Source organism: Ruditapes philippinarum, unplaced genomic scaffold (assembly GCF_026571515.1).
Source record: "Ruditapes philippinarum isolate M1 unplaced genomic scaffold, ASM2657151v2 ctg274_1_1_1_1, whole genome shotgun sequence".
NCBI lineage: Eukaryota > Metazoa > Mollusca > Bivalvia > Venerida > Veneridae > Ruditapes > Ruditapes philippinarum.
The window spans coordinates 239,506-264,581 of NW_026862201.1; the positions used below are offsets into that span (position 1 = coordinate 239,506).

The 25,076-nt window shown below is 31.7% G+C and overlaps 2 protein-coding genes across 3 annotated transcripts; both read right to left on the minus strand.

Annotated features, from left to right (window-relative positions):
• Positions 1-1,311: 1,311 nt before the first annotated feature.
• On the minus strand, positions 1,312-23,855 carry LOC132718257 (collagen alpha-6(VI) chain-like). The gene is made up of 13 exons (XM_060701905.1): positions 23,473-23,855; positions 22,042-22,083; positions 21,525-21,647; positions 21,155-21,271; positions 20,375-20,953; positions 19,598-20,173; positions 14,726-14,842; positions 13,131-13,715; positions 10,994-11,558; positions 6,090-6,256; positions 5,560-5,676; positions 3,677-4,273; positions 1,312-3,235 (listed from the first exon to the last, which is right to left on the minus strand). The coding sequence occupies exons 1-13, from the start codon at positions 23,510-23,512 to the stop codon at positions 2,646-2,648; spliced, it is 4,215 nt and encodes a 1,404-aa protein (XP_060557888.1). The 5' UTR covers positions 23,513-23,855; the 3' UTR covers positions 1,312-2,645.
• LOC132718265 (collagen alpha-6(VI) chain-like) lies at positions 10,457-18,873 on the minus strand. 2 transcript variants are annotated; one of them, XM_060701938.1, is made up of 7 exons: positions 17,344-18,873; positions 16,565-16,606; positions 15,766-15,885; positions 15,191-15,307; positions 14,275-14,391; positions 13,131-13,715; positions 10,457-11,558 (listed from the first exon to the last, which is right to left on the minus strand). In XM_060701938.1, the coding sequence occupies exons 1-7, from the start codon at positions 17,378-17,380 to the stop codon at positions 10,969-10,971; spliced, it is 1,608 nt and encodes a 535-aa protein (XP_060557921.1). In that variant the 5' UTR covers positions 17,381-18,873; the 3' UTR covers positions 10,457-10,968. The 2 variants fall into 2 exon arrangements, with proteins under 2 accessions (XP_060557921.1, XP_060557922.1); XM_060701939.1 differs by lacking the exons at positions 15,191-15,307; positions 15,766-15,885; positions 16,565-16,606; positions 17,344-18,873 and adding an exon at positions 14,726-14,840.
• Positions 23,856-25,076: the final 1,221 nt, after the last annotated feature.

The following is a 25,076-nucleotide window of genomic DNA, read 5'->3' on the forward strand; positions in this document are numbered from 1 at the left end:
AAGTCAGAATTCTTCTAAAACGGTGTTGTCGAAAGCCGTTAGTACATTACGTGCAGTCATTTTCCAGCGTAAATTTAACAGAAAATGTGTTTTGAAAATGATACATACCAACAGACTGGCAGTTAGTTCCCGTGAAACCAGGCTGACAAGTGCACGTGTAAGAATAACCGTTGTCTAAGCGATTACACGTTGCTCCGTTTTGACAGTTGTTAGTGTGTGCATGTTCGCAATCTGAAAGGAATAGTTGATGAAACAAGGTACATTACTCTAAAAGTTATATTAAAAAGTTCATTGATACAGTTATTCCTCTTTGAAAACAACGCTATCACAATTAAGTCTGTCATTGTGTTATCATTTATTTTCATGTCAAAATATATATTTTCCCATTTTAGTATTATAAAAAGATATACATATCAAAGCAAATAAGCGTTTTTTAAGTGATTTTAATTATGTTTACACATGGAGATGTATGAACATGGAAAAGTTTATTTGTATAAAGCAAATAAACGAGCTTACAATGCGGTCCACCCCCGCTCACGATGCAAACGTTCATGAACGCTGAAATGGAAAGAAATACTATACAGAACACACGTATTTTTGTCATGTTTCGTCAATATTTCCATTTAATCCCAATATAAATATATATATCATTAAAAAAATATCAATGTAAAATGTCATGACTTACCCAAAAATAATACTGCTAACATACTTCTCTAGAGTCTTTGAATAACAAAAAGAAAATTACCAAAAAATTCAACAGTTTGGGTTTTAAGGGGGAATACCCTGTTTTCATTCTCTCCAATCGAATCATGATCAATAAACGTTTACAATACACCCAAATCGGCTGTACATGTGTAATCTTTCAACAGAATATCAAATTTCAAATAGCGTATACAATGCGGGACTTTTTATATAAAGCACAGTAAGCTATATAAAGTTCAGTAAGTTTATTAAAAAATTAATAAGATTTTAATATTAAAATAAGGCGAAAGTCTTTTTATAGACATATTTTAAATATTTGTTTCAAAACATTACATGCATCATTAAGTATAATTACCTTCTCTTATATTAAAAACTGTATTTGCATATTTAAAGAAATTAAATTATCACTCACGGATTACAAGATACAATCTTAATCAAATGATTGTTTAAAGATAATCATGTTTCTTCAAAAAAGATATTTATGAAAATATGTTCAGTAAATTATGCTGAACTTTGATACTTGAAAATGAAAATACTTTTCAATGAAAACAGCCATTTTTTACAAAATGCTCATGCAGAAATGGGTTAATGTACTTATATATATATATATTGGAATATTGTAAAATTAAGAAACAGAGTAATTTAAATTATACAACACCAGCTATCTAAAATGTGTTAATATTTGCAATTGAAAAAGGCAATGAAAAATGAAAAGCCTTTAATTTGATGAAAGCTTTGTATAATTGACACATAATGAATTAAATTTTAAAATCATTATAAAATTATATAAAATAATCATAGGCTCGCATAACATGGTATATATATTCAAACTTTCTTGGCTCCAAGCGAATTCGTAGACCAGTGGTTCCGCGCCATTTTACTTAAACAGAGTTCACATGTTTAATATCTTGCTCCACCACTAACGATTTAATGGTCTTTCGGATGAGATCTTAAAAAGCGAGGCTTCGTATGTCGGCGTTCTAAACCAGGAATGTAAAAAAAGAACGGAATATGAAAAAGAGGCGTTTCGATTTCTTATCTAGACTATATCTATGCAATATTAACATGTCAATGGACAATAATATTGTATATTTTATGTATTTTGACCATTTGATTATTATCGTACATGTTTGTATAGAATAGAAGTCATGTTGCCTCATTCTAAAATTAATAGAGTAAATGTTCCGTTCTGTTCTGTTTTACAAGCAATAATTATCTTGTTTTGACTTTATTAGAAATTATCTGTGAATAATCGAGAGTCGGGTTTTGATAGTCTGGATGGATAACTACCATACGACTCTTATGGTAAAAGAATAAAATTCTTTAAAAACACACAAGCGTCATTTTTTATGTGAAATGTATATTGTCGCAACTTTGTTTATAGGCATAATTATAACTGACAATATTCTCTATGAACAAAACATTCTGTTTTACAAACATTTTTCGTTCAAAGTTTTTTAAAGTTAATCGGTATATGGTGGAAGGTAAATAATACAAAGAATAATAACGTTGAAAGTAATAAGTTTCAGACATAAAAAAAACAAACCAGGAAAAAATACTAGTAATATATGAAAGTTGTTAGGAAGTGTAAAATTATGATCCGACATCAAATCTATTTATATAACAGATAATAAAGTGTTCTTGAACAAAGTATTATTATTCATCATATAAATGTTGTACTATATGAAGGTCCGCTGCATACAGTATATCTACGTGGTGCATATCTACGTAGGGCATACAGTATATTTACGTGATACGATTTATGAAACTATAACGATAACAACGATAACAACATTTTTTTCAGCAACATTTTATAAGAATACCTAATTGATACATTTCTATTGGTCTTTATCAATATTTAAAATACTAATGGAAAAAATTGCCTATTGTAGACCTATCCCTTTGAAAAGCTAATCGGACGGTAAGCATGAAAGGGTGGCTCACTAAACATGTGGACAGTGTCCGTACACCAATGTTGTTTTTAGTGAATCAAGAACTTTAACGTCAATGTTCACGTCATCTCCGAGTATAAACGTAAAGAATGGATCTGACGCTATTTCTAATAAGTTTGTATAATTTGAATTCAATCCAGCACCTATTGTGACGACAATCACTCCTTGATCCTTAAAATGCTTCGCCTTCATAAGAACTTTTTGCATATCTGAAATATTTCCAGACGTTATCAAGATTAAAATTTGTCTAGCTCCGGGCCTTGCACCTGTTGAATTTGAAAATCCGTGCAAATATATGACGTCCAAAGCCTTTGCGACGTCGACGTTTGTTGATGATGCCTGTTTTGTTTTCCTACTCACCTCAGCTATGTGATCACGACTATCGTTGTAAGTGTCAAAGTCATAGATAGTATTAGCAGTGTCAGTAAAAGTGGAGTACCGTAACTGAGTAAACTCTGGCCCGATGTCTGCGTTTGCCAGTATATGAATGACTGCCTGTACCTGGGTACTAAAATCTTTTTCTTTGATATTGGCTGACACATCCATAAGTATTTGGACGTCTGACGCACCTATTGAACATTCTGCAAAATAATTGATTATTATAATGATAAACTGAAGATAGAAATAAACCATACATAAATATTTGAACGTTTGACACACCTATTAACCATTCTACAAAATAATAAATGATTAAAATAATAAACTAAAAATAGCAATAAACCAGAAGTATGACTTTTCAGAACAATAAACTTGTCCGAAAGGGTCACCGATTTTTTTTCTTAGATGTATGAAAGTTGAAAATACAAGATTTATTATGTCAACTGAAGATAATTGATATTTTTTAGTTATTTAAAAATGCATATATTTTTAAATAAACATCCTTTTTTGTGATGTACATCGTCGGATACCCACGATTAATAAACATGTCACATAACATGCAATCAATAAATGATAAATGTTAATGGTTCGGTCGTGGGTATCTGACGATGGTGATGTAATGCTTTAAAAAGTCTATTACTCACTATCGCATTCAAACATGGTGTACTTCAGAAGATGTTGAATCGAGTCATCTGTTGCCATTGGAAAAACTAGTACGTGATCATCATATGCTGAAAATTTTGATATATCTAGCAACTCCTCGTGTCTTATAGAATCACCGGTACCTACTGAGTATATCGTCACACCGTTGCGTTTCAGCAAAACGGCCTCTTCCACAGCATGAATTGGGTATGATGACAAACCGTCAGTCACTAATATAACATACTGTTCTACAGGTTTGTCTCTAGCACCATTAACTGTTGTTAAGACGTCATTTCGGACGGTTTTCAAAGCAGTTTTAGTCATACTTGGACCACTACAATTTTCTTTCATTGAATCTATTGCGTTCTGTAAATCTGTAATGTTGCTAAAGGTGTTCAAGTAAAAGTGAACTTTCGCCTGTAGGGAATATGTTACGAGGCTAAATTGGTAACGATAGTTCGGCGGCCCTGTTTGGTATTGGTATCTTGAGATGAACTTTTTGACGTATTGTTTCTGTTTCTCAAATGCATCATCACCTTCACTCATGGAAGTGTCCAAGACAAAAACAATGTCGGCTTTTTTATACGGCGTACAAACATCTGGAATGCAAGTATATCTTTAGATTTAAACCGGATGTGGTGCATTAAATCTCGGCATCATAAATAGCATGATAATTACTAGATGCAAGAAACCTTGCATAAATTTTGTTTGTGGAATTCGTATGTGGCTTTTTCTGAAGTTTCAAAATGTCCAGATGAACACTAAATTTAACATTAATGCGATGCCTCAGTAATTGTTGGCAAATGTGTAGAACAAGGTTTAAAATGTGTCCTCGTGCGTCAGCATATGTTAATGCATTTAAAAGATGCATTAACCTTCTTTTTTACCTTGACTCGTGATACAAAAAAATCGGTATTATGCCAATAAACACTGGCTGTTCTTGTTGATATGTACCCCCTCCAATAAAATAGGTATACAACGATACCAATCATATGACCATTTATAAGTAGCGTAATAACATCATGCAGTCTGAAACTATACATAAAATGACGCCAGAATGATGTCATACAAGAAACATGGATGAGAATGAGGAGTGATAATCTAGCACTACTGTTAACAACATACAATCCAGTGTGATACGTAAGTTTTAATTGTAAAATAAATGATTGAAAATAAAGATATATACCATTCTTAAAGCTTAACTTTTCTTGTTATCTCGTTTCTTTTTTTTAACTTTTGTGACATTAGGATACATAATAGAACAGCAAGATACAATTAAAAGATCTCATTACGTTTATCTTGTTACAATTGAAATCATATTGGTCTGAGCGGTGTTTATCGGCTATTTAATATTCGACACGAAGGCCGATATTATTATTTAAATATACCTAAGTACATTGTACCTAAGATACGCCTTTTAAGCAGTTCAGACATTTAGTATTATTAATCAGTTAAGATGGAAAATTATCTGCACAACGTTAATTCAGATAATGTTCAGAATTAATGAAATTAACGAGTGATTTTTTTTGAAAATGTATATATAATAAGTTATAATGGCATGTGGCCTACTAGTATCTGAACTAATCATGAATGCAAAAGAAATATATTTCGTGATGTAACTTTCACTATAGAGACTATTATTACGTTGACTTACTTTTTTCATAAAATCTATTACAGTTTTATATATCTATACAACGTTTAAAGTCGAATTAGATTTATTTTTTGCCCCGGAGCCGTTATAGTGGGCAACCTTACTTTGCAATTCCTAGACACATACATAGATTTTACGAAAAATTGTTCGGTTATTCATTAATATATTTATATTTTTCTTTGTGGAATACCAAATTTTAGTAAATTTAACGCGAAATCGATCTTAAATATGCACCTTCTTTTTGACAATTATTTCCCGTCCATCCATTCGTGCAGTGACACTCAGAACTCGTCCCTCCGTTTGTTGGAACACACATCCCTCCATTTAAACAATACAGAGGACTGGAACAGTCTTCAAGAACATACAAATGCGAAAACAGCTGTATTAAATAACATAATGAACAATATATTTCGAGAATTCAATTCCTTGGATTAAAGATTACAACCACCGTAGACAAAATTTCAATGCAATGTTAACGTGTATGAAAATGGCCATATTTTCATCAGTTCTGTTGCGGATATAATGTTACATAACATTAAAAGTATTGTTAGCACTGAAGAGAACCATACTGGCTAGATATCCAGGAATACCCGTCATGTGGATCGACCCAAGAAATGACCAAAATAAGTGTAACAATCAATATAAAACTTAAAAACGACAGAAAAAAGACAAATCAAAAGCAGAACAGCATAAACTTGAAGAACATTTATGTAAACAAACAAACATTTATATAAAAGAGAATGCGACAACAAAACTGAACTTACCGATTTGGTTGCAATTTTTTGCTTTCCATCCTGGCTCACATGTGCAATTATAAGAATGTCCGTTGTTATTTGAGCTACACACCCCGTGCTCACAAGGGTCAATTCCATTATCTTTTTCCTTAATGAAGATAAAACAGGTAAACTTACATAGCCCGTGTTCCGGGTTCCTTTTTACAGATCAAGTACAGGTACACAACAAATACGTTATACAAAAATGATGTTTATACGATTAGCTTCGGTTGTATTGTAAAACAAAATTATTATCTCTTTCCGTTTTTTTTTTTTATATTTTCTGATTTATTTGACTTGTTAAATGGTTTCAATCTGGACAATCCCATTCATTGTTCTAATGGAAATTTTAATTTTTTTATCGGCTGAATAACGAACAGTACAGGCCATGATTGCACGACACGAATGTGTCAGTTAATCTTGGTATGAAGTGGTTGCATGGGTAGATTTGTTGCCTGTCGTAGTGGCGATAACAATTCTACCCTTGCAAGCCTAAAACATTATAAAAGGAAAAGAAACTTCAAAAATATAACGTGACACTTAACAAACTGTGCACTTATTTTTGTTAGGGCAGAAATAACTGAACAGTTTGTAGAAAGAGGTTATCGAATATGAATAAAAAGATATTATAAGATTCCTCTTATATACGATGGCGTAAAAGCGCGCTTATGTTACACGAATCAACAAAAATTGACATTTTTTAACTAAAATTGTTGTTTTTCTGGATACGTGATAAACAGAGAACAGAGAATGTTACATTCGTGTAGATTTAATACTGAGTTTTTAACTCGTATAGTTCGTATAAGACTCGTATAAAATTTATTGTGATTTTACCCGATAAATACAATCATGTGTTATCTTCCATTTACCGGAATTTTAAAAAACCATAATGAAATATGTTTACTGGGTACAAAGATGTTACTGAGCAATATTCAATTGTTGTTTTTTTTTTGTGTTTTTTTTCGGGGGGGGGGGGTGGGGGTGTTGTTGCTGTTGGAATATGAATACAATTTTTTGAAAACAACATTTTTAATACACCAGGTAGTTCTAATAATTATATAGATAAAATACAGAAAACCAGAATCCCTAAAGAAAGCCCCCGAACGGCAAAATTGAAAATGCTGCAGGCTCGGTCAGACTGAGCATATTCATTAACAGTAGTTGTAATTGCAAGTTACTGTCCACGCCCCCTAGCACCGGCTCAAGCAGAATTCACCATTTAACACGAACTGGTAAAATAAAAAAAAATCTACAGATGTGTTTATACGACGGTATTCATGGAACCTTCAATGTGACACGTGAGTGCCATTTAACGAAAAGCGGTATATGGTCCCCAAGTTAAAGAAATGCATGTGCCCCTAACAAGAAAACAATGGGCGATACTAAATGATATGAAATTTTGATTAAACAGTATTCAAGTGAGGAATACTGGAACCACCCGACTAGAAAAAAGTACCAAAATCGTGTATTCACAACAATAATAACGTGCGCAACGATCTTCAGGGGTCGAAAATATGACGTCAATAAAATAGAGGAAAACAGAATCCCTAAAGAATGCCCAACTTAGCAAAATTGAAAATGTTGCTGCGTCAGTTTGATTAAGCCTGTTCATGGACGGTGGTGTTAATAACAGAAAGCCTTACCCATTTGCAATCTGAAACACAATAGTATTTTGCTTCATTAAAATCAACGTTAGAAAACAACTGAAACATATGTTTTTATTTAATTTTACCTATGAAATATGGTGCTTTACCAGTCAAATAAATGTCATATTTGTGGGGAAAAAATATGAAAAATGAATATGAAAGTGGGTGGAGCCAAAACTCATATTTATTTTTGGGACTACTTTCTATTGCAGTCAGTAGCTCCAGCTATTCACTTAATCAACGGAAATTAGCTGCTTATGTTTTTCAAAACGGTTTAAGGTGGCTGTGATGTATTCGAACCGTCTCAGGCCCCAACAATTAATCAATGTATGACTGAGCGCTGTACAATTGACACAAACAATTATAGAAAATTTGAATTTATAGAAACGAAAAAAACACTATTATCCGATATTTGAAATGAAGTTAAGCACTCTATTACTTAAATTTTCTATACTTCAACTTACAGTGATGGAAGCCTCTCTTCACTCTGCTGGCAACGTCAGTTTCAGCTGTGAGCATGTTTGAAACCATGAAAACCAGCGCTGTCATGACAAATATTGATATACTGTTTATTATCGCCAATTTATAGAAAGTTACAATTCATTTGTATCCGTCAAATTGCATTTGAAATTGAAAATATTTCAAACTGTAAAAGTTATATTTTAGGTATAAATATATGTTCAAAACATATACTACGTGTTAGGGCTCTAGAACCAGACATTTACGAAAAATATTTCTTAAATCCTATGAAATAAAGTTTGATGCATTAATTTAAACCTTCAAAATAATTCACTTACACGTTAGAAAAAATATCCTCCATTTTATAAAATACATCTTACTTGAAATAAAGCTGTTTTGAAAATGAAATCCTAATTTATTTATTTTAGATAAGTATTGATAACGCAGTGTTCTTCAAATACCAAATTTATTTAACCGTAACTTCCTGATCAGTCTGGTTATCAGTTTGACCCTTAACCCTCTGAATAAGTGTTAATGATTTATCCTGTGTTAAATGTGGAAAAGCCCATTTGAATTTCATTTGATTTCATTCATAAAAAACTTGAGGTGCCATTGATAAAGAGCCTGACCAGTTTCATCAAGAGTATCTGGTTAGCAATCAAAATACTCATTAACTTTAGTGTAGAATGTTGAAGATTATCGTAACTGGCAACGATTTTGCCACAGTACTGTAAAACTTTGCTGATTTTGTTTTTAATGATCCGGCGAGATAGTTACAAACACAAAAGAAACCCATCAAGTCAACCATTAAATTCAAAACTTACAAATATTTGTCTGGCCTCAACGATAATGACCATGTCATTTTTATCAAGAATATGTCAGGAAATTAAGTGATTTTAACGGTTGTACGTCCAACAATACTGTAAAAACATAATGGCATATATTTATCATTCAGCACTTATACCTGCATTTTATCTTATCAAGGATTTTCAAAAATTTTAATCTTGATTCTATACCATTAACTTAAAACATCATTGACCTTAATACGTTTAAAATTAGTCGTAAATTATATGTAATATAGAGGAAATAGGATTCTCTAAAATCCGAAAACGGCAAAATTGAAAATATTGCAGGCTCAGTTTGATTGAGCCTGTTCATGAACGGTACTGTCTGGTGCAAAATACCGTCCACGCCCCCTGGCACCGGGTTAAGCAGAATTCAACAATACACGTCCATGTGACGGATAATGTGGGCTTAAAGAGGAAAGTATCCATAATACTCGATCTCAAAACTCGAAAAGTTCTGAATCATGCCACATTAGTGACCAAAATGTCTGATATATGAACACTTTTCATTTCAAAGACAATACAGACAGTTTTGTGTTTTCTTGTTTTGTTTGTTGTTTTTTTTTTTGTTGTTATTGTTGTTATTGTTGCTTATGTTGTTTGTGCCTGATTTCACTTTTATAGTTAATAAATACAACCAATATGTTCAGTATGGTTACAAACTATATGTATGTTTTTGCTCAAGTACGAACTTTCCTTTTTATTAAATGGAAACGTTGTGTTAACTTAGCTTCTTTTTTAAAGAAATGCGACTCCACTATTTTTAATATAATGAAACCTCTCTGCAACAATGACAAAATTTTTGTCTCCAAATGGATGACGTTCTTCAAAGTTTGTAATAAAATTTATTTCATACACACATACCAGTACAACTGAAACGTTGCCATATTACCATTTAGTGTTGCTGTGACTTAAAAATCCCTAAATTACTACATCTACAAAACATCACCTACCGGAACATGCATTGCTGAATAAGAACAGTGGTTCGTTATAAAATATAGATCAGATTTCTTTGAAATAAATGTTTAATTGCCCTTGATTTATTTTCAAATAAAGTAAAGGAAATCTAAATTTATACAACAAAAAAATCCTCGTTCTTCCCTCTAAAACGTGTCCATCTCAAAAAAGACCAATACGGTTGACGCTATTACATGTAGTAATTCTTCTATATTATTTATTGTAACTTACATTTTGATAACGTTTGCAGTGCACATATTTAGTGGAAAGGTCTATTTTTACAAACGATGAATTGATGTATAACAAAATTGATTAAGAAAATCGTTTATACAAGTTTGTCCAAATCTTAGGGCAAAATGATGAATCAATAAAGTAAATGTATGGTCTCTTCAAAGGGGTAAATAAGTTGTGATTCTCAAATGTTCAAAACATGAAAACATGTTTTTGTTTGTTTGTTTTGGGTTTTACGTCACATGGACACAGTATAGGTCATATCGCGACGTTCCAGCTTTACTGGTGGAGGAAGACCTCAGGTGCCCTTCCGTGCATTATCTCAGGCACGAACGGGCACCTGAGTAGAACCACCGACGTTCCGTAAGCTAGCTGGATAGCTTCCTCACATGAAAGAATCCAAAGTCCCTGTCGGGATTCGAACCCACAGCGGTGAGGGGCAAGTGGTTTGAAGTCAACGACCTTTGAAAACATGTAAATAGCTTTTTACTAAAGATATCGTAAAATGAGGGTAGTATCGACTTCAACTTCTAAAACTAAATATTTAGAAATAATAGTTTATGTACATTTTCAGCTCATGCGTAATAGAGCATAAGAATAATTTTTATCAATGTGTGTGTGCGTGAGTGTGTGCGAGCGTATAGGTGCTCGTGCATGTGTGTGCGTACGTGCGTGTGAACAAAAGGCAAGCCTTTAATCGTATCACGTTAAATCTAACAATATCGTCAATAATCAAACATGTGAACATTCATCATACTCGAGCAACGTTTTTAAGGAATCTAAAACTTTGACGTTAATATGAACGTCATCACCGAGTATAAATGTTAAGGCGGGGTCTGACGATATCTCCAACAGATTTGTATAATTTGCATTCAACCCAGCACCTACAGTTACAATTATCTTCCCAGAGTTCCTAAGTTTATTTGTTTCTGTTAAAACCTGTTTCATATCATTCGTACTTCCGGTGGTAACAACCACAATGATCTTCCTTGCGTCTAGTCTTGAACCTCTCCCTGCTGAAAATCCATTTTGCTTTAATTCATTCAACGCGTTCGCTAAATTTGCAGTTGTTGAAATAGTCTGCCTAGTTTTCTTACTAATATCAGCAATTTGATCGGCTCGTGACTTATATGTTGTGAAGTCGTAAACATTGTGGACTGTCTCTGTAAACGTAGAGTAACTAAACTGAGTAGCCTTTGGTCCAACTTTTGTGATCCCGAGTAAATGTATGACGGCTCTGATCTGGATATCCAGCTCTTGGTGTTTAATACTGGCTGACACATCCATTAGGATCGCAACATCGGATACTTTTGATGAACATTCTGAAAGAAGTCATTGCAGAATAAGATTAACCTAACGTAAGAAAACGGAAATATCTATTTTCAGTCTGACGTGACGCTAGGAAAGAAAGTTTTATTATGTTATATTTTAGTAGGCAAGTAGTACATTGTATACTAAACATCATTTGGTTTATGATTGTTATACCGTATGCTATATTACTTTTCTTACCAAGGTATTCATTTACCTACATCTTCAGCATAACATGTTAAAAGTCTTCTTATAACTATAACATGTCAAAATTGACGTCTCTGCAGAAGAATGAAAATCAGAAATATATCTCTATTGCAATGCACTTCTTTATTTTATGCTTTTCAGTGGATTACTGATTTATCCGTGAAAATTATATTTGATAATTTCACAGTGAAAATTATCAAAATATAATTTCACTCTTTTCAATGACGAAACTACTTTTTTAAGATTTTCCCCATGTGATACCTCAATTTTATTTTTACTGACAATTCTGACAATGTCAGGCTTTTAAAAGAAATAGCAAAGCTGAAATAGATAAATAACTTAAATGTCAAAAGTAATAAAGAGAGAAAACTTACTTCTATTTATTCAAATTCCAATCACCAAATTTCGTCTCTAAATTTTTTTGTTTCGTTTTTTACAGTCTGAAAAAATACATTCCTTCCCCGTGCAAAACTGCTCTTGATGACATTTGGGCATATTTTAAGTATCCTACGAGCAATAACTGCCGTATGCTTTATGAAAAATTGAAAAGCATTGACAGCCATCACTCGTAGAATAAGTAAAACAACCCAGCGTTCCTTAGCAAGCTTCAAGTTTTCCATTTTCCTAGCTCCTTTTCTGAATGTTTTCACTTCTGTCAACACTTATTTTTTGTCTGTTACAATCCTCAAATAAGTTTTCTTTCTTTTAAAAAGGTGTATGACTAACAAATCCAAATTATATCCCTTTGAATCTTACACAACTTATGGCTGCCGCTTACATTTTACAAAGCCAGGTCTAATATAAATTCGCAGTAAGTAACAGAAATATGGATGGATGGTTGGACTTTTTCTCCTACAAGAATTGTTTGTTTTTATTATTAAAACAAGCGATCATTCATATTTTTTTAATAAAATGAATAAATATCACCGTCATTTAACCTTGATAGGCGGACTTATTTTTCAGCTCAAGACTTCTTGTTTTTAATGAGAAATTCCGTCTAAATGGGGCTCTCAATGGGGGAAACAGATTTTAATATTAACGTTAAAGTTATGGAAATTTCGTTTTAACTTGTTTTTAAGCATAAAATAAAAAGAAAATTTGTCTGTTTGTTGTGTAAATTGTAATTTTATTTCATCTCGTGAACTTTAAAAACAGTATTCTCACTCGTGACTACGCCACTCGTGAGAATACTGTTTTTAAAGCCCACTCGATGAAATAAAATTTCATCTTACACACAAACAAACAAATATCCTCTATTTATTCGCCTTTATCTCCAATCTGAGCTCATACCTTTTGGATATTATATCAGTGATAAATTCTAGATATATAATTATCTATTTTTGATGTTTCAATAGAAAACGAAAACGAATTTAACTTACTTTTGCAACCAAACATTGTGTGTTTTAGAAGTGTTTGTATCCCATCCTCTGTTGCCATATGAAATACGTAATCATTAAATGATGATATTTCTAACAAGTTCTCATGAAGTATTGATTTTCCGCTGCCAATTGTGTATATCTTAAAGCCATTGACCTTTAATACATTTGCTTCTAGGATGGTGTCTGGCGCATCCGACAAAAGTCCATCTGATAGTAACATAATATACCGTTCAACGTCAGGATCCTTTCGTGCACCGTTAGAGGTTTGGAACACATCTCCTCGGACTATCTTCAAAGCATTTCCAGCTAAACTAGGACCACTACAATTAACTTTTAACAAATCCATCGCGTTTTGTAAATCTGTCTCGTTGTTGAAGGTATTGAAGTAAAAGTGGACGGTCGCATGTAGAGAATATGTTATTAGGCTAAATTGGTAACGATAATTCGGTGGCCCAATTTGGTATTGGTATTTTGATATGAACCTCTTGACGTATTGTTTCTGTTTCTCAAATCCATCATCACCTTCACTCAGGGAAGTGTCCAAGACAAATACAATGTCGGCTTTTTTATATGGCGTACAAACATCTGGAATGTATATAAGGGTATTTATAAATTAACATCAGATTTGTTGCATTTTAGTCTCGCCAATTAAATTGGAAGCTTTTTACCATAAAAGATGATCCAAAAAAATCGGTGCTATCAGAATTTATTAATCTATTTATAGCGACTTTGTTGCGTATATTGATAATAGCATATGATTTTCAAAAGAATACGTTCAGCAATTGCTTAAAATCGATTCATATATTTTTATGCTAAATTTTTATTTTTAATAATAGTAGATGTTTGAAAACAGCAAAACAAATTCCAAAGGTAAAATGTATATAATTCTTATGAAGTAATGAATAATTTGTCTGCAAGTATATGAAGGAATGTATTATGGCAGCAAGTTTATAAACATTTAATGGCTGAAATATACACATAGCGTATTGTTCAAATTTTCATTGAAATACCTCATGTAAAAACAGTAATCGTATTGTAAAACTTAAATTGCACAAAATAAGCTTTTTAGTGTTCATTATTTACTTTAGCCAGTATATAAAAACAACATAAAACTTTATTCCGTGACCACTGGAATCAAACTAACCAATCTGTTCACAATTTGACCCCATCCAGCCGTCGGCACAGTTACATGTATATTTTGTACCTCCATTTAAAGTCGAACATGTTCCACCATTTATACAATATAAGGAACTACTGCAATCTTAAAAAAGATACAGATAGTTGCTTTGATATATGTGAATACAAAATTATGGATATTTCAGCAAAATTTCGAAGGAAAAATAATCTAAGGCAATTTATGTTTGTTATTTTACAATTTTCAAGCAAAATATAAGTAATTCCTTGTTCCAAATTGAAATTTTATATTTAGGAATAACCAAACTATTGAAAAGTTTAATTTAATAAATATTATTTCTGCTAATCTTTGGAAAGATATTCTTTAACTTATACCAAACCAATCTTTTTAATTCCATTCTTTTCTGTGAAAATGCAGTAAAATGCCAGATGGCTAAACACCATGACCGTATCAAACTTACCAATCTGTTCACAGTTTGATCCCATCCAGCCATTGGCACACTTACACGTATATCTTGAACCTCCATTAAAACTGGAACATGTTCCTCCGTTTATACAATATAAGGAACTACTGCAATCTTAATAAAGATACAGAGAGTTGCTTTGATACATGAGAAATACAAAATTATGGATATTTTAGCATAATTTAGAAGGAAAAATTGTGTAAGGCAGTTTATGTTTGTTATTTAATAATTTTTCAGCAAAATGTAAGTAATTCCGTGTTCCTATATTATAAAAATTGTATATTTAGAAATAACCAAACTATAAAAAAAGTTTTATTTGATCAATACTATTTCTGCTTACCTTTGAAATAATTCGCTTTAACTTATGCCAAAGCAACCTTTATAATTTCATTCTTTTCTGTGAAAATGGAAAATGCAGTAAAATACCAGGTGACTTAACACCTTGACCGTAATCAAACATACCAATCTGTTCACAGTTTGAACCCATCCAGCCATTGCCACACTTACATGTATATCTTGAACCTCCATTAAAAGTGGAACATGTTCCTCCATTTTTACAATATATCGAACTACTGCAGTCTAAAGTAAATTTAAGAGTGTTAGTTTGATTTTGGTTTATTGGAGATATTTAAAGTATTTGTCCATGATTATTGAGTATGCTATAGTATTTTATGTTAGACACATTAAGTACAGTAACAGGTGATTATATGTAATAATGATGCTGTGTAAACTATTTTGAATCTGCGTCTGGTTTAAATCAAATAAAGTTATAAAATAAGTCAGATCGAATAGCATATACAGGATGAGCGATCAGCGTGTGCCCATTCCAATGACACACAACTTTCCATTGTAGCTCTTTTATTTTTGCCGTTACGCTTGCATTTTTTTAATGCTTGAAAATGTTGACGAATATATGTGGTAACATTGCAATGTATTTCTACAAACAAATCGGAAAAAGTACCAAAAAAACTATATAGGAAAAGTTACATTAAGTAAGTTTATATACTGAGTAAAGCTCTTATCAAAGTTATACGCACCGAATGATTGGCAATCAGTCCCAGTAAAACCTGGCATACACGTACACATATAAAAATGTCCGTTGCTTATGGCGATACACGTTGCCCCATTCTGGCAAGGATCATGGCCGGAAGTGCAATCTGAAACAAAGTAATTAACTTTGACAAAATATCAAAGTATTTCTTTGAGAGAATTGTTACTCTTTTACAATAATGCAAATTTCAAGTGTGGTGAAATTGTCGAAAGCTAAATCTACTGCAAAAAACCGTTATTTAATGTTGAAAAAAAAATGAAAAATTTCTTCCAAAATACCTGTATGAAAGAAATGTTTTTGTATATCATTGCTGGCCAGTAAATGTCCTACTTCAAATAGAAGCATAATATTTTGTCCGTGACTTTTTATTCTGTACATAAAACATGCATTTGTGTTTAATAACAGAGACATTCTATATCACATTGTTTCCGAGAATCGACAAACAACATGATTTTACTGTTCGAATTTTTAAAAAATATTAGATACACCTTTAAGTATTTATACCCTTTAACGTGTTTCGTCCATTTTGTTTTGTTTGTTGTTTTTTTTTTTTTTTTTTTGTTTTTTTTTAAATATTTATTTGTTTTTTTTTTATTGATGTTTTATTGTTTAAGTATGATCTTTTATTCATGGATTTATCTTTGTTACTTTTAAGACGATAAAATATTATAAAGTAAAAAGTTGTATAGGCAATTCGAAGTTATATAACTTTTCTCATCTTGGGCACTACACACGCTGCATGAACAGAAAACAATAAATTTGTATTGAGCATATTAACGACTTACAATGTGGTCCACCACCGCTCACAAATAAAACGTTTAGGGAAGCTGAAATAAAAGTAAAAAGTAAATCCAAACTGTACTGCTCTGACTGAACAAATACGTCTTTGTACTCGTTTATCAAAGCTTTGTGATAGACGTGGTTATAATATAATAAGTATCGTTTGATAGTACGAGTTTTAAATTTCTGATTTATATTTATATGTATATTTCTAAATTTGTTAAGGAAATAGATATCAATTCTGAGTGCATTGTTGTAGAATAATGCACGGTTTGAGTTCAAATGCGTAGTAATATAATCACGAAGGCCGATAGGCCTGAGTGATTAATCACAAAACATTTGAACGAAAATCGTGCATTATTATACAATAATGCACGAAGAATTAATATCTTTTTCCATTCTAACACGTCAAGAAAAAATATGATTATTATTATAAAGTTGTACTGTATGTTTGGTGGTTAAATTTGTTTTCGCCCCAGAGTTTCCAATAGAAACGTTCTTTAAAGGCTGTTCCAGTGGGTTGAAAAAACTGTCGTTAAATCTACCGTGTGTAGAAACATTTTGAAACTAACGAATTTTGAAAACGTTGATACATCTTTCTTTGTTTAATTTATTTCACTCTAAAATCTGTTGTCAGGAAAACAAATATCCACAAAGCTATTTCGAAAAATTAAAAAATAAGAAATAAGTTTCTTAACTTCCTATCAAAGCAATTCCAAAGAAATACGAAAAATTAAATAAAAAAATATGCTTCATTTTCAAATTTTTAAAATAATTCACTTACACAAGAGAAATAGTATCTGCTGCTTTTTAACATACATCTTGTTTGAAGAATGTTGTCAAATTAAAATCCAGACATTTGTTACAGATAAGAATTGATAACGCAATATTAAATTAGAAAAACCAAAGAACAGTCGATCACTTCCTGATTGAGGTCTTTATCAGTCGAGTGTTCAGAGTGATTACTTTTGAATGGCTGCATGAAGACCTTGCCAATTTGTTATCAAAGCAATGGATATGGAATAAACATTGTAATTTTAGTGAATTGCATGCTTTTTTAAGATTATCTCTAAACAAACCAATATTTGGTCGCCGCATTTAGACATTTCAATTCAACCCTCAGTGCACTGGTTTAAAGTGAATTGGTCTTTTATGGATGGTCAGTAATTATGAAATAATAATATTGATACAATCATTATAGTATTTCGAATCAGACAGCAAGAAATCAAGAAAAATCATATATGAATGTTGTTGGCGATGATCCGATATTACATACATATATGTATAATTTATATAGCAGATGATAAGAAGTTCACATATTTTTATTATTCATCAAACAAATGTTCGTACTAAAACACTTAAAACTTTATCAACACTTTTTAAGCAATATTTATTACGCTATTCAAATGATACATCCCTACTTGGGTTTTTTTATGCAGTATTTGAAATACCCCATTAGCATGCTGCGTACCTCTTAAATTTAAGTACTTTGATACACAAAATATAAACAAATTAAGATTAATAGCAGTACGATACCAGTATATTTTATTATGGTTGTAATTTATATACATTTACCTAACGTCAGTCTGGTCTTACCTCTGTATGAAAATAAGCTGGAAAGTCGCCATATTTTAAGTGTTTGTGTCACTTTGAAGCATGGTGGTTAATTTAGTTAAAACGCAGTTTATTAAAGATCCTGTATGTTGTAATTGAGTTTGTATACCACACTTAAGTGAAATTATATATATGTATATAATTTTGCTTATAAAACAGTTTTCTAGCATTGAATAATATGTAAAATATGTACTGCAAATATTTGTACATATTAGTTGTAATCATTAAAATATATGCATTTTCTTCTTATTGAAAAAATTGACTTAGACTTTAAAGAAAATAAATTTTTATAACATTCCTTTAATTCCATGAAATGTTAAATTCGGTAATATCTTTATAAAAAGGTGCTTTTTGGAACTTACAATATTGATAAATCTTAATGTGAGCATCATATTTATGATATAAACCATAAAAATTTGTGTTACAGGATCTTTAAAGCACATATACGAATATAAATAATCACTTAAAAGATACAGACATGAATTGTTGAAAAATGAAAGTGGATTTTTTTATGAAATAAAGCTAAGATTTTTGTGATTTGTATGCAATATACATGTATGCTTACTTACATAAAAAAGTTAAAATTTACAAAACCAGACAATCTTTTTTATTCCCTCTCGATCCTTTCCTTTTATGTTTTTATTGTGTTTTAAGTCACCCTTGCACTGTAAACGTAACATTGCGATCAGGTTGACAGTCATGTGTTGGGAAAGGGGAGTCTAAACGGTTGTATTTGTACTCATTTTCCTTTGTTTCTGTATTTTTGTATTTTGTCACTTTCTTTGAACAACTTTGACAAGTATGTTTATGAATTCTATTTTTCACCTCTAATGAATATTTCCTGCCATATGACTGTATAAAATATTGAGATCTTGAAATCTTGGTTAAGGAAAAACTCATTATTACAGGCACAAAGAAAATAACTGACATTATACGATTGATAAGATTGATAAATATAACTAGTTATTCTTCTATGTCATTTATATACTGTCACTTAAAAGTTTATACATGTACAATGCCTAATTTTATTTTGAAACTAGATGAATTGCTGCCTGACAAAACAATTCGTTTCAACACAGTTTTGATATCAAGAATATTGTTTCTAAAGGTATATCTACATTTAAATGTTGTTGTGTAAAAATGATAAATCAATCAAGTAAAACAATATTCGCTATCTCGTTAAGGGGTATATACATTTTATAGATTCTTAACTTGAGATATCTAAAACGGGCAGTGACATTGACTATAATTTCTAAATCTAAGTATTTACAAATTATAGTTAATAAATTTATAAAACCCATAGGAAATACATTTATAGCATTATGAAAATAAGATATTAATATGTAGATAAATTGTAAAAAATACAAGCCAAAAATACAATCATGTAAACTCTAGCAATATCGTCAATAATCAAACATGTGAACATTGATCATACACAAGCAACGTTTTTAAAGAATCTAGAACATTGACGTTAATATGAACGTCATCACCGAGTATAAATGTTAAGGTGGGGTCTGACGATATCTTCAACAGATTTGTATAATATGCATTCAACCCAACGCCTACAGTAACAATTATATTCCCGGAGTCCTTAAGTTGCTTTGTTTCTGCTAACACCTGTTGCATATCATTCGTACTTCCGGTGGTAACAACCACCACGATCTTCCTGGCGTCTAGTCTTGAACCTTTTCCTGCTGAAAATCCATTTTGATTTAATTCATTCAACGCGTTCGCTAAATTAGCAGTTGTTGAAATAGTCTGCCTAGTTGTCTTACTAACATCAGCAATTTGATCGGCTCGTGACTTATATGTTGTGAAGTCGTAAACATTGTGGACTGTCTCTGTAAACGTAGAGTAACTAAACTGTGTAGCCTTTGGTCCAACTTTTGTGATCCCGAGTAAATGTATGACGGCTCTGATCTGGATATCCAGCTCTTGGTGTTTAATACTGGCTGACACATCCATTAGGATCGCAACATCGGATACTTTAGATGTACATTCTGAAAGAAAACTAGCTGAGGTAAATGTACTTAAATCGAACATACATATTTCGAAGTTTTTCTTGTAAAGATGTGATAAAAGATACATCAAAAATATCAATAAAATGCATGAAATCTGAATAAAGTCGTTAAAGAACATTGGCATTTATGTAACAGTATTTCACCATAAGGTAACAAATCTTTATAAAAAAATATACATACTATCGCAACCATACATTGTATATTTAAGGATGGTTTGTAGTGAATCTTCTGTTGCAATTGGAAAAACATATCTATTGGTTGTTGATATTTCTAGCAGTGCGTCATGCCTTATTGACGTTCCGCTTCCAACAGTGTATATCCTTACACCCTCGGCTTTAAGCAGATCCGCTTCTTCCACGACAGCCGTCGGATCAGACGAAAGTCCATCTGTCAGTAAAATCACATACTGGTCCACGTCGCCCTGGATTCTTGCACCATTGATCGCTCGGAATATATCTGTTCGAACTATTTTCAAAGCATTACCAGTTAGACTAGGACCTTCACAATCTACACTTATCAAATCTATAGCGTTTTGCAAATCTGTTATGTTTTCATAAGTGTTGAAATAAAAATGAACGGTCGCTAGGAGTGAATATGTTACGAGGCTAAACTGGTAGCGGTAGTTGGGTGGACCTATTTGGTATTTGGAGATAAAGTTCTTGACGTATTGTTTCTGTTTCACAAATGTACCATAACCCTCGCTTAGTGATATGTCAATGACAAAAACTATGTCGGCTTTCTTGTATGGGGTACACACATCTATAATACAATAAAAAAATAGAGCAAACTTGAACTCAAGATAAGATTGCAACCATGGTATACGAAAAACATTTTGCTCTGTAACAAAAACTATTAAACCTAGTAAAATAATTATGGTTCTTTATTCATTTTTAAATTGTTTTAAAAGATTCGCTGAAAAGTACCGTATAGTTAATTTAAATTAGGTGAAACTATACACACCTATTTGATTGCAGCTTGTCCCTGTCCATCCATAATAACAAAGACACGTTTTATCCCTGCCTCCATTGATAGATTGACATTCACCATACTGGCCACAATGTACGCGGCTAGTGCAATCTACAATCACACAACTGTTTACATTAAGTCGAATTCTCAATCAAAATGTCATTTGATTTTCTTCCTTATTGTCGCTTACAGTTTTTTTTAAAAAATGTTCAATAGGTGAAAACTCAAAAAATCAATGCTTTAAATGTTATAAATTGACAAAATATGACAACAAACTAGATTCTCTACATTTAAACTGTCAGATTTAATTTGTACACTCAGAAGTGAATCAAGCTACAACAAGAAAAAGTTCAAGAAAACTTACTAATTAACTCGCAATTATATCCAGTGTATCCTTCCATGCATATACAGTAATAAGCATTGCCGCCTGAATAGGCTTTACAAGTGGCACCATTCTGACAAGGGTTTGTAGCCGGTCTCTCACAGTCTTAACAAAAATGAATATCCAGAGCATAAACAATAAATATTGAATAAGATATATAAGATATTGATTAAGATGTTGAATGATGTTTCTTACATGCTTTGCAGTGGAAAGTGTTATATTTGGTAATTTTCACAGTGAAATTATATTTCATAATTTTCACTGTAGCCGGACTATATCTGAATGCGTATGAAAATAATATTTCATAACTGAATCGAATTATCAACAAGAATATGGATAAAAAATGTGCCCTCCATCACGATATTGGGTAATATTTTATGTCTTGAAACTGACACAAACTTTTATAAGATCATTTGTCAAAAAATTGCTGGAAGTATTAAGAGTGTGAGTACATTTTTCCACATTGACAATAATCTTGGGAGAAGAAAAAACAACTTACAATGTTTCCCTCCCCCATTCACTATCAATATCTCCATGGCAACTGAAGCAATAATAAAGAAATATAAAATAAAAAAATAATTTCAGTTCTATGTTGTAGGCTATAAGGCTGTCATTTTTGGCTCCTAGACTGCCAACTTCAGGTTAATTTCTTATTGATTCTTCGGACTCGGACACGAAAACAAGGCTTTATGGAGTAAAGTTTGTAGGTAGGTAGGTAGGTAGTTAGGCAGGCAGGCAGGCAGGTAGGTAATCGGAATGAAGTTAAGAAATGTGCTACCGAATACTTATTTAAAACAAATTATAAAACTTGACTTAAAAAGTATTTTTGACAGCAACCTGAAACATAAGGGTTTGTGAAACTTTTGTTAGTGATGATGGTAACTCTTTCCATAGTTCACAATCGACTTATTTACCGAAACCTTTGACCTCTGAGACTGCGGAAGACTCTTTTTTCATTAAATCTAATTGTGACTATAGATATCCTTGGTTGGAATGAAATGCTCACCCATATAATCGGGAGATATACCTGCTATAATTTGAAAACTTTAAATATTTTAATTCTTCATGATCAATATAAGATCTCGGGTCCAAATTTGGGACAAACCTTATTAGCTTATTCCGTTATCCGTAAATTATTCATAAACTGTGGTACTAAAAGGAACAGGCATAATAAAAATGACACTGAGTAAGCGACATTACAAAGAGTTTTTTTTTTAATTATTTTTCCTATACAAATATTTTAACTAGATCCGGCCTTTTAAATAATATAGGTAGCTATTGAATAAGCTAAATTTTGATACAATGTGATTCAGGATATTTAACTGATAAAGTTGGCTTAAATGACCACAGGTCATAACAAGATACGTTCAAGTTTGGATTTAATCAAAATGATTGGCTCGGATTTACAATAATTAAGTATTTGATATGATATGGAGTTTATGGACTAGCAAAGAGTACACGAGGCTATATCAATTTGGGTTGTATCCAAAAATGATTTATATTGGAAGATCACATTATGTTTACGCTAAAAGTTCGTCAGTTATATTTTTAAGGTTGTAAAATAAATGCATGTATGTCTGTATGTCTATAAAGAGGTCCTTGCGCCGAGCCCAATTATTGGTGACAGGCACGTCTTAATACAAATTAATCTTCGGATATTATATATTGTACATTTATCTCACATCTAGAGAAATTTATCGCACTTGAGTATGGATAAATGTGTATACTTTTAAATTTGTATATAAATCATTTCTATTAACAAAAAAATATGACAACCGTATTTACGTAGTCTCTTGGTTAACTTGGCTGATCTATTGATCATTGAATGTAAGAATTTAAAAGTCTATTCTCGAGTTTAAATAATTTAGCATACATGTATACAAAATAAACCTTTATGCTTTAATAGAAGTACAGAAACTATTTTACTTACAAAAGGTGAGTGTATATATCCCAACTTTCACAAAATACATCTTGCCTTCCTCTGTTTCAAATTATGATAAAATTTTCCTAAATAGTACACAATTTTTATCTAAATAGGTATTTCTTCTTCAAAACCTTCTCCGGGCATTTTCTACCTTTTTATTTCATTTTAAATGCCGTGTTTCCATTGTTTAAATATTTCCTTATACAAAATGTACATTTGTATATGTTCGCAAAAATGATCACATGATGTATATATTCAATAAAATGATAAAAAAATAAACAAAAAAGCCGATTGATGCTAAACAACTTTTTTATACACTTTTTTTATAACTTGAAAAGGTTTCGGAGTAGAGTAATTTTACGTATGGCTGTGTAAATCCAATATTCTGAAGGGAAAAAAACGAAAATGAGGGGATATGACAGTTCGTAAAATTTGTCAGATTTATGGCCATTAAACATTGATAATTTATAATATTTTATTCGCTCATGATAAATTTGTTTACATAAATGTATACGCTTTTGATTGAAGTGTTTGCTCATGTTATAACCCTACATCTTCCAAAAACTTTCCTTAGACTTCCGTGTACATAAATTAACATCGTATCAATATTTATTTTTTCAATTCAGTGATTAATATCAATTAAGATTTTTATCCAAGCTGTAATGTATGCACTTAATGTTTATTGGCATATATCACTGTTTTAAAATAAAGTTAAAGTTTACAAAATTAAACAATCTTTTTTATTCCCTCTCGGTCTTTTTTTATTATAATTATTTTGTTGTTGTTGTTGTTGTTGTTGAAGATGTTGGTTTTTAAGTCACACTGACATTGCGAAATAATTTCCTGGCAGTCGTGTGTTGGGGAAGATGTGTATAAAGGGCTGTGTTTTTTCTCTTTTCGTTTGTGGCTATATTTTGTATTTTGTCACTTTCTTTGAACAACTTTGACAATTATGTTTATGTTTTTTTTGTTCACATCTAATGCATATTATATGACAGATGAATGAATAAAATCTTGGGATCTTGAAATCATGTTTATGGAAGAACTTTATTTCAGGCACGAAAAGGCACCAGACAATACAAGATTGATAAATGTAACTAGTCCCTCTTCTATGCCATTTATACACAGACAATTAAAAGTGTATACATGTACACTGCTTATAGGTTCATTTCTGGTCGAAAGAACTAGGTTTAAAATGAGATGAATTGCTGTCTAACAAAATGTTCTCTTTCATTCAAAAATATTGTTTCTAAAGGTATATCAAGATTTTAGTGTTGTCGTGTAAAAATGATAAATCAATAAAGTAAAATATATTCGCTATCTCGTTAAGCGGTATATATATTTTATAGATTATTAACTTAACCCCCCCCCCCACCCCTCTTTTAGGCAAAAAGATCCTGTTTGAGTAATGTTGATTACAAAAGTGACCACTTTGTTGGCGCGGCCCGCCAACCAAAAGATACATCAGGGGGTTGCCAGAAGTCTCTGTAAACGTAGAGTAACTAAACTGAGTAGCCTTTGGTCCAACTTTTGTGATCCCGAGTAAATTTATGACGGCTCTGATCTGCGCTGATACATCCATTAGGAGGTAAGCGGAAAGTCGCCGCCTC

Excerpts from the sequence above, each read along its gene's own strand:
- LOC132718257 (XM_060701905.1), bottom strand. The coding sequence starts at position 23,512 with ATGTATTTTGTGAAAGTTGGGATATATACACTCACCTTTT. Across the intron at positions 20,174-20,374 it reads TACAATGTATGGTTGCGATA|AATGTACATCTAAAGTATCC; the intron begins GTATGTATATTT and ends GTTTTCTTTCAG. Across the intron at positions 3,236-3,676 it reads CACCATGTTTGAATGCGATA|AATGTTCAATAGGTGCGTCA; the intron begins GTGAGTAATAGA and ends ATTATTTTGCAG.
- LOC132718265 (XM_060701938.1), bottom strand. The coding sequence starts at position 17,380 with ATGTATGTTAAAAAGCAGCAGATACTATTTCTCTTGT. Across the intron at positions 14,392-15,190 it reads TTCAAACTGTGAACAGATTG|ATTGCAGTAGTTCCTTATAT; the intron begins GTATGTTTGATT and ends ATCTTTTTTAAG. Across the intron at positions 13,716-14,274 it reads GTCAAATTGTGAACAGATTG|ATGTTTGTACGCCATATAAA; the intron begins GTTAGTTTGATT and ends TATACATTCCAG.